This window comes from Pogonomyrmex barbatus, unplaced genomic scaffold, assembly GCF_055798465.1.
Source record: "Pogonomyrmex barbatus isolate J1 unplaced genomic scaffold, ASM5579846v1 scaffold13, whole genome shotgun sequence".
NCBI lineage: Eukaryota > Metazoa > Arthropoda > Insecta > Hymenoptera > Formicidae > Pogonomyrmex > Pogonomyrmex barbatus.
In genome coordinates this window covers 3,436,646-3,451,665 of record NW_028297109.1, presented here as the reverse complement: position 1 = coordinate 3,451,665, position 15,020 = coordinate 3,436,646, and the positions used below count along the sequence as shown (strand labels likewise).

Genomic DNA, 15,020 nt, shown 5'->3' with positions numbered 1-15,020 from the left:
CTAAAATTAGTTAAGCAAAATTTTTATATTACGTGAACTAATTTTGCAATATTTTTAAGTATACCTTATTAGGATGCTTGTCATACTCAAAACAAAGTATGCCAGTATAAGTTTGCGAATAAGGATTATCAGGATTTATATTTGGCAAAAATTTTACTGGAATTGTCATAGTAGTCCCATCCATCAAAATAATCTTTTTCTTATGTGTAAACTTTTTTTCATTATTTATCAAATAAAAAGGAGCATTAATGTGCAATAAAATGTTTAAATTTAATTGCGAGTGATTTGTTACGATTAATTCATCTAAAAATCAGTAAATTGTTTATTACGTAGAAAACCTTCACACTAAAGTGCTAGCAAATGCTCTTTAAAATATCAAAATGCACAACTTTAAAATATCAAATTGCACAACTTTTGTGAATAGTTTATTCTGCTAAAATGAACGCGTTAGTATGCAATTTTCTACCTGTCTGTTGCAACTCTTCTTCCTCAGGACATATGTTAATGCGAAATGTTAACTCTCTTTTGTTGAATACAATTCGCGGTTCAGTAAAAATAGCTTTAAATATAGAAGTTCCAATCAATTTTCGCTTTCCTTGTTTAAGAATCTGCTCGAATATAAACCAATCTTCCGTCAAAACTTCATTTCTTTAATGCAAAAGGAAGATTTTATATTAATATTTAAAATCATAATTATAAAATAAAATAATAAAGACTGTAAAAAAAGATTCTTTCTTTATGATATAAAATATTTTATAAAATTACCATTTTAAAAAAGTTAGCAAAATTGCACAATATATTTGTTTTAATTAAAATTATTTATATGAATTTATTTACTATTTTGAATAAAAATATAAATCAAACTTACATATTCCAACATATTTTGCATTGAACTATGTTAGAATCATTAGCTGGAATTTCTACAATAGATGGTTCAATTTGAAACTTCCTATTGTAATATGTAAAACTTTTAGTATTTTCCTTAAATATAAAACTAAATAAAAATAATGCAATTACTTTGGCCAGATTTGGTTTTTTTGAATACGCACTTCTGGTTCGTTTGACCATATTATTTGACAATTACGTGTGCCAAAATTTTTTATAATTATTGGCAGACTCTGATTTTGATGGCTATTGAAATTAAGTAATAAAGGATATAATATGAATAAAGATTTAAAAGATAATTTTTGTTATCATTTTGTCATTAAAATGGGTTAAAATTTTAAAAATGGGTCAATATTTGAATTTACCTAAAGAGAAAACCCATGTCAAATATTGGAAATATCTGTGGTTCAAAAACGATGCTGCAGCCAAATCCAGTCGCAATTACATTAACGAAAAGCGACCGACTGTTGATGACATGCACAATTATATTATCAGCATATTTACCAGTGTCACATAAAAATATATTGACTTTAATCTCTGCAGATTCATTTGGTTCAATTTCACCAAAAGTTGGTTCAACAAGCCACGACTTTTTTTTTGGCTAAATGTAAAATAATTTCTGTATATAATATTTTTTCATGTGTTTTATGTGTATCTTCTAAACATATTATTTAATATATGTTTTATTTAAAAAAACATGTACCGATATTAATTTGAATTGTACTGGTATCGGTGAATCGTTGATTATGCGAAAATACATAACTTTATCTTGAAGCACTTGTATTTCTCCGAAATTAAGACATGTTGGTTGTACGGAAACTACTGGTCCCTGACCATTACAAATAATCGTACAAGATGTAACCGGAGTCTGTTCGCCCATTGTCAGCATACTGATTTAGAAAATATGTAAAATAATGTTAAAAAATTCTAAAATTTCTTTAAATTTGAAAAATATTTTAGATTTTTTTTTCTTATTAAACTATATAATTCTTATTGTCAAATTCAAAAATTATTAAGCTAATTGTTATACTTTAATGTTGCCTTCTGCTTGCCCAAAATTTTTGTAATAATCGTGACACTGATTGTTTTTGATTGTCGCGCTTTTAGAAATCCTTGATAGGATGATAGTGAATATATTATAGGCATATTTTCGGATATCTATTTTCGGAAGAACAAAATTATTGCAATAATTGGAGAATAATTATATTAATCTCAATGCATTACTGAACTATATTTATATAGAATGATGTAAAATAGAATATGTAATTTTAATTTTCAAAATTAGTTCAGTAATTACCATTTGAGGCATTATGTAAAAATATCCATCCAAATCAGAATTGTTTTCTACGTTGATAACACGATCATAAGGAAAGTTGATAAAAGAAAATCGAATATTAATCTTCGCGGGCTTGATCGATAGAGAAGGAATAGCACCGCAAAATGAAATCGGTAATATTAATGGATTTAAATCCGAATCCCACATATTGACTCGCATATTTGACTGTCCATTTCGAGCTATATTTGCTGTATATGATACCTAAATTTTTATGTAAATATAAAATTATATTATTACGAAATTATTTATAATTTTAAAAGAATTATGCAAGAAAAAAAACTGATTTTATATTTATGTGAAACACAGTTTAGAAAATATAAATTAGCAAACATTTTGTTTGCAAACCATTACAGTTTCAAAGACATCAATTTACCTTTAATTTAAGCGAACTATGTGCCAGTACCATTCCTTTCTGCGGAGTAATTGTAAATTCACGAGGATTAGTTGGGAAAGTTGGTTTCATTTCAGATGTAGCAAACTCTTCGTAAGTCAGTGGTATTTGATCGCCATCCTCCATTATAGTTGCACTGAACGTGACAGGTACCAAAGATAAGTTACAAAGAATTACTTCTTGTCTTTTACTAAATCCTGTAAATACATAAACGAAACTGTGGTTTTCCTAATTGCACTGCATTCATTATTACAATCGATATACCTAACGCGGTTGTGTCAAAATCAAGTCTGTTTCTATCGAAATGCAATGTTGGACATATGATACATCCTCTATAAAATAAGTTTAATAATATAACAATATTATTATTTATTATTAATTACATTATATATAATAAATATTATAATATATTTATATTATATTAATATTAATTAAAAAAATTTATTGTAATATTAGATGTAAAAAAAATAATCTTTAGCAACACTTATAAATAAAAAAGAAAAGAATCTAAAATCTTTTTAATAATTAGAATGAAATTAATATGTCTACATAATAATATATTTGCGATTACTATACAGGATGTTTGATTTTTAATGGTACATCACTTGTGTGCAAGTCAAACTGAGCAGAAAAATCTTTTATTATTTTGCGATTTTCACATTTTCTGCTCAGTTTGAGCCGTTTGTTCCGTACTTACACACCTGTATAAAAAAATTTATAATAATTCGAAAAGTCACAAAATACGGATTTATTATTAATTGTGAAATTTAAATATCATACTTGATATACAAGGATAGTATTTCTAAGCTCTCTTTAATGACAAAATCGACTCGTTCTATGAAATCTCCTTTATAATTTGAAGAAAATGTTAAATTAAACGACTTATATTCGTCTGGTTTTAATGTTAGAGAGCACGGAGTAATATTAATAGTGCCACCAAAATCTGTCGACCTTGCTTTATAAACCAACGTTCCAGAAATATGCCCACTATTTGCAGCTACAATCTGAAATACAATTAATCCGGAGTTTAATAATTTATTATACTGTATTACATATTTACATAATTTTTACATATTTAGTAGAAAAACAGAAAAAAATGTATAATATTAATTTATAACAAGTTTCCTCCATTAATTTTGACGAGAGGATAATATTTTAAAAATTTAATAAAACTGTAATATAAAAATTTTATTATTCATATATGAAAATTAATTTATTGAGTTACCTCATAGTTGTGCACGGAGCATAGGAAAATATTTTTAAGATCAATAGTGATTACGTTGAGATGGAAAACTGGTCCCTTGCCGATTCCGTGAAGGCTACCAACGGGACGCAAAATTAGCGAGAAAATTCCGAAACAAAGGAAAGTTTCTAAAGATAACGTTATATACTAGTTTTCTTATAACCTCAGGGGTATCCTGTTTTCGCGACCCGTGACTTCGAGATAAGCGACGCTCGATATCTCGCCTACTTCCATGGCTCGAAAAATCACTATAATATCTGCGGAAGATTGTGGCCAAATTTCACCTTCCTGGAAGTACGTTAGGGATTTTAATGTTTTAAAATAATATTTTTTATTCTTTGAATAATAATAAGAGCAAAAAGTAAATAAATTAATACTTATTATATTAAGATGCATAATAGAGATATAAGAAACAATTACAAAAGATCACCTCAGGTATAAGAAGGAAGGACGTATGATTGTAGCGGAAATTCTCATTCGTCAACGAAGCAATCTCGTCCGTGTAAATTCGCTGGCAGACAAGCTCGTGAATATCTGGCAGGCAAATATTATAATGAACAAGACTGATATGGCGCACTAATTCCATGCTATGCACCAGTTGAAACATTTTTTTATATCTGTCATGAAAATGAGAAATTATTGAAGTAGAAAATGAAAATTTTTTTTGAGACAAATTTGAGAAATTATTTTTACACACTCTTCTTTGTGTAATACGTCAGCAGCACTATCTTTAAAACGCATCCATTGAAATTTTACAATATAATCACTTCTATTGTGTATTGTTAAGATTTTGCTTTTAGACAAGCCTAAATAAGTATCTTCTATTCTGATACTACTTCTGTTAATTCGAATCGTGCAATTCATTGCTGAACTCCGCAATGCCAAACAAAGTTTCTCTCCTAAATTTATACATTTAAAATTTATATTATTACATAAATCAATATTTATATATTAACTGTTTTATAATACATAAAGTTTTATTTGATACCTGATTCATAATTAAGAAAAAGATTTGCTTCAAAATCGCCAGATTTATCAGATAAAAAATTCGCAGTGAGTTGCATTGTTTCTTCTTCTTCTAATATACCTTTTGACGGTTCAACCGAAAAACAGGGACTGATACAATTATAAAAATTATTATTATATGTAGATTCCAAATTGCTATCATTTAATGTGTTTTAGAAAAATATTTTAAAAATATATTGTACAACATCAGTATATATATTTTGTCTCATAAAATATACAAATATAATAATTGTTTAATTAAGAAATTTATTTATATTCTGTTTTAATTGCAAATTATTAATTTAAATTTATTAACATTAATAAATTTATTATATTAAATTTATTAATAAATTAATTAAATTTATTAACTGTGTATATAAATCTTTTCAACTAAACATGGTATAACATACTTATCTGAACAGAAATTGAAGATCGCCGGTGCATCTCCTATGTTGCGTACCAAAATAGTCTTTGAGGAGAGAATTTTCACCGCGGTGGCAGGTATTTCAATCCGATCAGGAATGTCTAGAATAGGTCTCGGACCGATAGCTAGAATAATATCAGCCTGGTCTGTATTACAGCGTGTTACGTGACGTGTTACGTGTATGTAATTTCAATGTAATTTCTCTCACCGATTATTGGAACCGCAAAGGTCTCGGTGTCATTGACAAATTCAACACGATACTCGTAGTCGCATTTCTCCGCAGGGTTGAACCTGATGTTATAAATGTGAACGAGTCCTGGAGCTACCATAGTGCTGTAATTCGATCCGTGATATTCCACAGAAAAGAAAGGATCGGAGTCGTGCGAGAGCTTCAGATGCCGTAACATCTTCGATGCAATATTTAGAAAGCGCGGAATCGGGGTTAAACTCATAAATATTATATAACAACCGTGAAGTCAGCGTAACAGGACATAACGTTGGTTAGCGTTAACGCGTGATATATGATTTATATGAAGAATGGAAGAGATTTACTTTTGTCACATTTCGAATTGTGAGCGTTATATTATATAAATTGCCAGGAACAAATCTTTGAAAGAGGACAATGCTGGGCGAAATTCTAAAGCAGTGGCTTTCACAATTGTCATATAAAGATCGTACGTCTAGACTGCGGGCTTTTAGTAAATAATCAATCCTCTCTTGAGTATTCATTAACATTTGTTTGATGTATTCTGAGGGGGTCATGCTATACTGTAAGAACATTAATAAAATTAATAAATGTTGTAAAGCTCTCTGTTATCATTTTATTTTAAATATCAAATTATAAACTAACTTCTTTTTGCATCTGATCTGGCTTGCCAGTTATAGCTGTGAGTATTTTTACAGAATTATGTATGATTGGATAACATGTGATCAGATCTTTTTCCTTCTCGTCCATGTTTTATGATTAAAATTCTGTGAGTTGATATTTTACCTTACACAAAGAGTATAGAAATTTCTTTTTACTAAAAATCGTTAATCTTAATTAAAATAACGTTTTTATCTGTCAATGTAATATCGATGTGCGATGTGAAAGTAGTAAAATATAATATACGCTCGCATTATTAGTCCCGATAACTCGATTTTTACATATAACTGGTAAGTTATAAATTTCAAGAAATATAAAGATATTGAAGCATATATATAAGCATAACTTTTTGTATATTTAATTCACATTAAAAGATTATTTTCAATGCTGAAAGACGACAGAGATATAATGAAATAATACAATTTAAAGAAACATTATTATTATTTTTAAATAAAAACTTTTGTAATTAAAAAAATTATTTTTTTATTATTTGGAATATCCTAACTAAATAAAAAGTATGCAATGGCAAGAGAACAAAATGAAATGTACAATTTTTTTAAGTAATCCGGATTCTTTATTTCAATTTCTTTAATGGAATAAGAAATGCTCTTCAATAATACAAGCTGTAAGTTTTATTTCTTTGGACGATTCGATTCATTTGGGCGATGCGTTCCAACATTGCACTGATCCAATAGTGCAAGGTAATACAGTCGATATGAGATTATAAGAAACAGGGTGGAAGGCTTGCTGGAATCCTGATTGATCATGAGGGTTGGAATATCCGCCCTTCTGTATAGTTGAATTTCGTTGATTTATGTCTCTCGATGAAGAGCTGCTGAACGACAAGCGAACCGCTCTACATGCATAGTCCTTTAAACAACGAGGTACGTAACAACAAGGTGGTCGGGGTAACGGTGGGTCGCATGGCATCTTCGATATGCAGCAAGGATCGCAGATTCCTTTTGAACGGTACAACCCCGGACAGGGTCCTCGGGGACATCCTAGAGGAGGGCAACTCATGTTACACACTTCAGGTTCGGGCTTTCTGGAAAACAAAAAGAAAGAGAGTATCCCATTTCGTGAATATTCTTTTATCGTATTGAAAACTATTTTTGATCGGATGTTTTAGTTGATAAATCAATAATTTCAGTTACCAGAATGCTACAAGCTATAAATATATGCTTTACTTACAAATTTTCAATTTCGCATATGATGTCGTACATTTCGTTCATAAAATTTCGTTTGCATTTATTCATGTCGAAAGCACCTGTTGAATATTGTTTGAATTTTATTACTGATAAATTTAATTTGTGCACTATAACTAGGAAAATGGATATTAATGACAGATTTCACTTTTGCCTTGTAAAGATCGATATATCGTATTATATTATTTTATATTACTTACTTCAAATCAAACTACTTTAAATTAAAAAGTTAGTAAACACTTATTATTTTTTTCGCTTAAAATAAAAATTGATTAGTCTTTCTAATTATAATACATTACTTTGACTTCTTTCTTCTTACAACAGACTTAAATAAGAGTTTATATTTTTAAAAATTTGTTTATTTTTAAAAAATTGTACATTTTTCGACAGTATTCCATATTTGAAAGACACGAAATGTAATATTAAAAAATAAAAATCATATAAAAATATATATAAAATAAATAAAATAGAAAAATATAACTTTTTTCAAAGTTGCAGTGTACATTCATACACTGACGTAAAAAAATATTACAATATTTTGAATATCATACAATAAAAAAAATTTACCATAGCATTCACCTTAAATAATTATAGTATATAGTATTACCTTTGAAATAATTTAGATGTACAAATTGTTATATAATGTTGATTGTAAGAACTAATGTTTGACTCTTGCGTTACATTTTATCGAATGATTTTGCGTTTATTTTTAGTCTAACAAAATTTTTAACTAGATATTTTTATAGTTATTAAATTATAACATATAAAATACCACACACATTATACAAAATAAAAAAAAACAAATACAAAGAAAATAATTTTTAAAAATCCTATTGGACAAATACATTTCGACGATGGCCCGTTTTTTTTTAATAAAAAAAGATCACGCTTGATCACGAGTTTGATTGCGACTTTGCGGGTGAGAACTGAAATATTCGCTAACATATTTTCGGGGCTTGTAAATGCCTGCTTGCGATTAAATTGTCCGGCGAAGCAACCAGATTGTTGACGGCGGACTTCCTGGCGAGATACGTGATACCTCCGATGGTCCTTGCCTCGTGGATTTCCGGTTGGCCATAAGTGTTCGTTCCCTGCATCGCTTGCACACCATTTACGCATTTCGTTGTCTCTTCGGTGTTCGGTTTCTCGCTAGTATCACCACCGGCGCGATCGATCCTCGTTGCGCCCGGCGCATTCGGCCGTTGCATACATACAATATCACCCTGGCCACCATGACTCGGTAGATTCTGCCCGTTAAGATAGTATTGCTGCATCTGACGATAATGCCGAGATGGAGCACCCCCTCCGTATTGGTGAATCATGGTGTTGTTGTCGTGACACCTTTCCGTTATTGGTACATTTTGCTGCTCGTAGGGAATTGATCCGTGCACATTTTGCGCATGGGAAATTACGTCTTGTTGCGAAGTCGCTATCATACCATTCTCCTTTTCGGCTTGCATGCTGTAACAGTTTCTCATGTTTTGTCTTTGTCGCGGATATTCCGCCATTAGCGATTCATTAATTCGTTTAGGTAGCAGGATACGTGACGGTGGGTTGTTTGAATTCCTATTATTCTCCAAACCGTTCGCCGAGATTCTTTTCTGAGATGGCGCAGGGATTTCCGTAGTTGGTCGCAGTTGCATGTCTTCCGGGATCTCGTTGGAGTCTTGAGTGCCGTTCAGTCTGACGACAGGTTTCTTCTTGGCCAAATTGGCAAGGTACTCGAGGCCTTTTCTACTTGTCGAATCCTTCAGTGTCTCCAACATCTTCTGAATGCTGTCTAGATCTTGCAAGCCATTATTGCGCTTCTGAGGACGGATTATTTCCTTATACATTCGCATCTTTAGCAAACTGGAAGTTTCCATAGACCTTTTGCTTTGCTCATCAAAGTTGGTGGAATCTATCGATGTTTTTTGATTGTCAACCGATGAACTCAGGTTATGCTTAGGCCAGACTTCTTGTGGTCCAGAATATGGAAAGTACGGATTATAACGTATATTATATGGATATTGCACATATTTATTAAAAGATGGACTTAACGAATGGCATGTATTGTTCGATGCATTTTGCTGATAATTATGCGAGTAACAGGCATTATTGCCGCATAATATTTGATCATTTCTATATGGCCAGGTAGTCGTTTGCCATAACTGATGAGGATTTACTTGATAGTACATTTGCTGAGGCGTAATTACTTGATTAAACATTTCCTCTTTTGGCTGATGATAATTTTGTTGTTGATCGGTCACCGTTTTATTAATTTTTTCCGGTGATTTATCGTTCATCAGATATTGTTCGTTGGAGGCTCTTTGCTGTAATTTCATTCTTTCAAGATCGCTGTATGATATGCGCGGTGGCGTAATGTGCACCATCCATTCCGGTTTCTCCTCCTTCTCTGTTCTTTTTCGCGTGATTCGAGTCTTCTTAATTTCTTTCGGAGTATCTGCTTCTTGATGAAATTGCGCGACGTAAGCTAGATGTCTTCTTTGCTCGTTTAATAATGCATCAAACTGACGATGCATTATCTCTTCAGGTACACCTTGCTGTCTCATAGTAGAAACTAGCAGTTCCTGATCACGAATCATTTCAGGTGTAAATTGTAATGTCTTTTTTCCATCTCGTTGATTATTCGCAGTTAATTGTTGATCAGTAAATTTGTGATTTGCTTGATTATGTGATGGATTAGATTGATCTTGGTTTCCAAAATTGTGCTGATTGGAGCCGGCTATTTGATAATAATACTGATCTTGTGGCGATGATTGCTGATTTTGATTCACTATTTGCATCCATCTATCGTTCTGCGGCCACGGGGCTTGGAAATGAATTGGATATCCGAGATTCTGTTGATGGATAGGTAAATTGTGCTGCATTAATCTCATCTGATTCACTGTCATATCCTGTGGCGAAGTCATTCCTTGTCCAGAAATTTGCGCAACAGGAAATTGTTGATTGCAATGACTGCAGCACGTTACTGAATTATTGTGTATATGTTGCTGGTCTGACATTGGTACTTGATTGAGAGTTTGTGGCATCATTTGTTGATAATGTGTGTTATGTTGCGTCTGCTGATTGATCTGCTGTAAATTCTGTTGGAATGGAACATGGAATTGAGTGTGATAAACATTTTGGCTATTCGCAGATTGATCATTTAGCGGTGCACCAGCATCCTGTAAGATCGTTGCTTGCTTCTGTTGCTGCATTTGCATCAACATTTGCCTGTGATTCGCCGCGTTTCGACCGCCGACCGGTTGCTTCTCGTATTCATTCTCGAGCATGAAAGGTTCATTACAATTTTGATTAACAACCGAAGATTTTTGTGTTTGTGGTACGATTTGCGTCGAAGGAGTTTGCTTAATCATCGGCTGATTAATTATCACGGGCGGACTTGAAGGTGATCGATTGATTGCTGATCGATCAACTTTGAGAATGTTTGATGCGAAAGGCCGGTGCATCTGTCTTTCAGGAGATGCAACTCGTCGAGTTAGCAAGCTTTCTGAATGTGGATTCGTTTGACAGATCTGCTGATGGTTAGCGACAACCTGTTGCTGATTCATGGTAGAGGTAGTCTGTGGTTAAAAATACATAAACCACGTTAATAAAAATCGTTAATTAATTTAATAATATTAATCTAGTTCACTTCCATATAAAAATTAAATTTTGATAAAATTTTATGATAGTATAATTTATAGCTTATTAATACAAAATCAAAGAAGAGATTATTGTAAACTAAAATACGAAATTTGTTTAATTTTAATATAAATATATAAGTATAATAAGTATAATAAGTAAATATATAATAGTATATAATAGTATATAATAGTAATAGTATATAAAGTATGTAAATATATATAAATATATAAATATATAAGTAATATTTTTAAAAGTTTAAATATCTTATATAGATTATATCTTATATATTTAAAGTTTAAATATTTTACAAAATTTAATCAATTCAGAAACTATTTTTACCTAATATGACATCAGTGTATTAATATGAAATTAAAAAATTGGAGGTTTTTTTAAAATTTACTTTTGGTTGTTGATGCAGTAACAATTGAGCAGAATTTGCATCACCATGTCCATTATTATTTATAGTAGAAGAATTCGCATAAAAAATCCCGGTTTCTCCAGGATCTTGCTGCATGATTAAAGCGGCGATTGGCTCGGGCGAGAACATTGGTGCATTGTTCAATTTTTTGATCTCCTCAGCAGGAAAACTTTTGAGTCGTGACGAGGAAGTTGAACGCGCTTCTTTTGATCTGTTGCGACTGCTGAATCTAGTTTTCGGAGATTGCATCTCATCCGGTATCATACGATTGTTTTTCAACTTATCTGACGAGTTTGAATTGCATGAATTCTGCACGGATGGTGATTTCACAGATCGCGAACGTCTTTGATTACTTGTACTAGCAGTTTGCAAAGATGTCACGCTCGAATGCGCAAATGATTTTTTATGTCCAGAATTCTTTTCAGCTAAGATTTTCCTGAAATAAAAATTTTCGAAGTAAGGAACTTTTATATTTTTCGATCTGAAACATTGTTTTTCGTCACGCTTACCTCTTTTTCATTATTATTAATTCTACTTAAATGCTAATTTGAATATCGCGACATTTGCTGCCAAAAGATCATTATTTAAAATTTATAAAAGATTTCTCAAATCAGATTTTGCATTACTGCATCGAAAGAAGGTTGCGAGTTTTGACGTGTTGAAAAAAAGGGACAAGTGCTATTATAGTTGCCATGGATACATACGTATTGTTTTTTTATAAATTATAAAATTATTTTGTCTAATATAATTATATTCATTGCATATAATTTGCTTAAAAATTTAACTAAAAATAATTGGTATGTAAACGAAATTAATTATATATAATTATATATATATATATATATATATATACAATTATATATTATAATTATATATATATAATTATATATATATATATATATATGTAAATTTCATATATAAATTATAAATATATATATATTTAACTTTATATATGAAATTTACATGAAATCTACGATATAATAGAAATAACATAATTTTGTAGGAAAAAATAGATTTTTATTTTGTTGAAATTATGATGATAAATATAGATATAATACAACATTTATAAATATAAAATGACATTGCAATTATATAAATATTTTCTCCTTTTACAATTTATACGACTATATGGCATTACAAATATATTTTATAATATAGTTGAAAAATATAATACAAATAATTTAAATTTATTAATCTCAAATAAAAACAAGATGATAAACCATAAGAGAATGCAACCGACTTCAATTCAATTTATTTTTATAAACATATTATTTGAACTTAATAGTTTAAAATTTTAGGCATGTTATTTAGCTGTATCTTTTGTCTCTTATGTAAACTGTGATGCATACTTTGCATGCAGTTGCATAATTATTGTCCAGTCAGAATTGCCAATTAGAACGCCTTCACTTAGCAGGGAGAACAAGATACTGTAAAACAAGAAACTCACATTAATCTTAGCAATAAATTCTAATAAAGGAAAGTATGATAATAAACTGACGGCACAGCGCAGGAGGTTTACAGGGCGAACTACATGAGATTGGTGGTGGACAAGGCGTGCAGGGGATGCTTTTTGTGCAAACGTAAAAGAAGGCAGGCGGAGGTGGTGGTGGTAAATACGTTATTTCCATTTTCGGTGGAGAAGACATGGGACAGTTTGGACAGGGTGGCAGATAAACCTTTTATAAAATTCTTTTCTTAGCTCTTTTATTATTAAATAAATAAATAAAACATCACTTATCTATGTGTATATTATATATCAGTGTTTTAGAATAATGTATAGTGATAATCTATGATGATCTATCTTTTAAAAGTAAACTTAATTTTATTATGTATTTTTCAATTGAGTAAATTATGTGTTAAAAATGTTTTTATATCATTACAATATATGTTACGATTAAAGAAAATATTTAAATAACAGAAGTTGAGTTTCCACGTGACAAACATACCACTGCTTTAGTAGGTTTTGGTACACACTGCTGCTGACAAGCTATTTTATATTGAACACGGGAAATGCGAGGCATGCAAGGATAGCTCACAGGTGGAGTACAACAAATTATAGGGCATGGGATCGAACTTTTCATTGGTAGAGAACAAGAAGAAGGAAGAAGGTCCAAAGTTTTACAATTCTTGGAACTTGTTAGCCATGCGAATTATTGAATAATTAAAATTAATTATTATGAATTAATAAGTATACTGAGAAAAATTATTTAAGTATCTTGCATATACTATGTTGCATATTTATTATCTAAAAAAATTAGTTTAAAATATTTCTTATGTTTAATGAAATATTTTTAAACTTTTAAATTAATTATATTTTTAAAGCTTACTTGTTTTCTTTTTGTATTATCTTTACGTATCAAATTTATATAAAATTGAAAACTTAATGATAATTTTGGCAACGATTGTATAATTAAAGTCACATTGACAAATTTGACATTTTGGATATATCAAATCTAATCAGAACAATAAATTATTATTATAAATATTTATAATAAATTAAATATTTACCTCGACATGATGTATTAAAGGTATATTCTAAATAAGATTAACTGTCAAGGATATTAATTTCTATTTGTTTAAAATTTTAATAATTAATATTAAATTGTCGACGACTGAGTTCCTCGATAAAATGAAAGATAATGACTATATCTATCGTCGTGAAAGAATTATATAAGATCACTTGAAATTTAGTTGATCCCTGATAAGAGATACTTCAAAATTTAAAATTAGCCTCTCATGTATTTGGATTAGTCAGCCAAAGATTATTTAATGGTAACCTTGGTGACTCGGAAAATTGATCGTCAGTTTAATCACATAAATTACAGGCGGGAATTACTCGCGGTGATTCCCACGTTTCTTTTCCGTTTTAAAAAATATGAGACACGATTGATGTTAACTGCGTTTTTTTTGCAGGAAATGTAAGTATTAAGTAATGCTATTTATCACTGATAAAGTCTAGAAAATTGCTGTCTAGAACTTTCAAACTGACAATGATTTATAAAGATTAAGAATATTTACATTTATTTGATATTGATATTGAAGATAAATAGATAATATATCTCATGATTATAGTTTATGCTAATTTGACTGGATTTAATCATTAAATGATGTAATGCTTAACATGAAATCGCAAGAAATATTACAATATTTTTTTCATAAGACGAAATTAATTCAAAAATTGTGAAAAGAATATTGCATTAAAATTAAGATATAAGATAAATGATGAATCAATAATGTCATATAATTTGCATAAATTAATAGCATATATGCCAATTTATAAACTATTAATAGAAATACAACTGTATTTGTAATTTGCATATTGATAAAAAGTATTCGGTCTATGACATGAATTGACTTTAACCACCAACGGAAATCAATTTCGTTACAACTGTTTGAGTTCAGATAAAGGAATTCCTTCTGCAAGGAATGCAACTGTCACCACATGTCCACATTCGACAATACTCTTGATGCACATCAGTGGTGCATTCCAGCAACGGTTCGCGAGTTCGACTGAAAAGCTAGCAACAAAAGCAGCGCTGTATCTTTGTCGCAATATCTACATTCAAACATATATCATGATTTTGACATTGTTGAAGAAGAATAATGTTAGATGTAACA

At 30.2% G+C, this 15,020-nt stretch overlaps 4 protein-coding genes across 4 annotated transcripts; all 4 read right to left on the bottom strand.

The window, feature by feature from the left end:
• Positions 1–425: 425 nt before the first annotated feature.
• LOC148937565 (axonemal central pair apparatus protein HYDIN) lies at positions 426–5,691 on the bottom strand. Its single transcript, XM_089072274.1, has 15 exons — positions 5,493–5,691; positions 5,271–5,430; positions 4,286–4,472; positions 4,019–4,143; positions 3,838–3,931; positions 3,393–3,616; positions 2,877–2,944; positions 2,595–2,809; positions 2,183–2,422; positions 1,916–2,043; positions 1,589–1,775; positions 1,251–1,486; positions 1,018–1,131; positions 869–949; positions 426–648 (listed from the first exon to the last, which is right to left on the bottom strand). The coding sequence occupies exons 1-15, from the start codon at positions 5,689–5,691 to the stop codon at positions 426–428; spliced, it is 2,481 nt and encodes an 826-aa protein (XP_088928400.1).
• A 632-nt stretch (positions 5,692–6,323) lies between these two features.
• Positions 6,324–7,407, bottom strand: LOC148937564 (uncharacterized). Its single transcript, XM_089072421.1, has 2 exons — positions 7,341–7,407; positions 6,324–7,194 (listed from the first exon to the last, which is right to left on the bottom strand). The coding sequence occupies exons 1-2, from the start codon at positions 7,403–7,405 to the stop codon at positions 6,804–6,806; spliced, it is 456 nt and encodes a 151-aa protein (XP_088928547.1). The 5' UTR covers positions 7,406–7,407; the 3' UTR covers positions 6,324–6,803.
• An 877-nt stretch (positions 7,408–8,284) lies between these two features.
• On the bottom strand, positions 8,285–11,922 carry LOC148937563 (uncharacterized). The gene is made up of 3 exons (XM_089072273.1): positions 11,912–11,922; positions 11,385–11,838; positions 8,285–10,920 (listed from the first exon to the last, which is right to left on the bottom strand). The coding sequence occupies exons 1-3, from the start codon at positions 11,920–11,922 to the stop codon at positions 8,293–8,295; spliced, it is 3,093 nt and encodes a 1,030-aa protein (XP_088928399.1). The 3' UTR covers positions 8,285–8,292.
• Positions 11,923–12,397: 475 nt separating this feature from the next.
• LOC105429779 (uncharacterized) lies at positions 12,398–13,543 on the bottom strand (the record flags this gene model as incomplete). The annotated part of the gene is made up of 2 exons (XM_011642959.3): positions 12,398–13,078; positions 13,349–13,543. Coding segments are annotated over 2 exons (417 nt in total), but the record flags the coding sequence as incomplete, so codon positions are not given.
• Positions 13,544–15,020: the final 1,477 nt, after the last annotated feature.

Bases quoted from the DNA above. Each gene is read 5' to 3' on its own strand.
- LOC148937565 (XM_089072274.1), bottom strand. From the start codon at position 5,691: ATGTTACGGCATCTGAAGCTCTCGCACGACTCCGATCCTTTCTTTTCT. The intron at 5,431-5,492 runs GTGAGAGAAATT...GCTGTAATACAG, and splicing joins CTTTGCGGTTCCAATAATCG to ACCAGGCTGATATTATTCTA. The intron at 2,044-2,182 runs GTAATTACTGAA...TTCCGAAAATAG, and splicing joins TTTACATAATGCCTCAAATG to ATATCCGAAAATATGCCTAT.
- LOC148937564 (XM_089072421.1), bottom strand. From the start codon at position 7,405: ATGAATAAATGCAAACGAAATTTTATGAACGAAATGTACGACATCATA. The intron at 7,195-7,340 runs GTAAGTAAAGCA...TTTGTTTTCCAG, and splicing joins ATATGCGAAATTGAAAATTT to AAAGCCCGAACCTGAAGTGT.
- LOC148937563 (XM_089072273.1), bottom strand. The intron at 10,921-11,384 runs GTAAATTTTAAA...TTTTAACCACAG, and splicing joins TACTGCATCAACAACCAAAA to ACTACCTCTACCATGAATCA.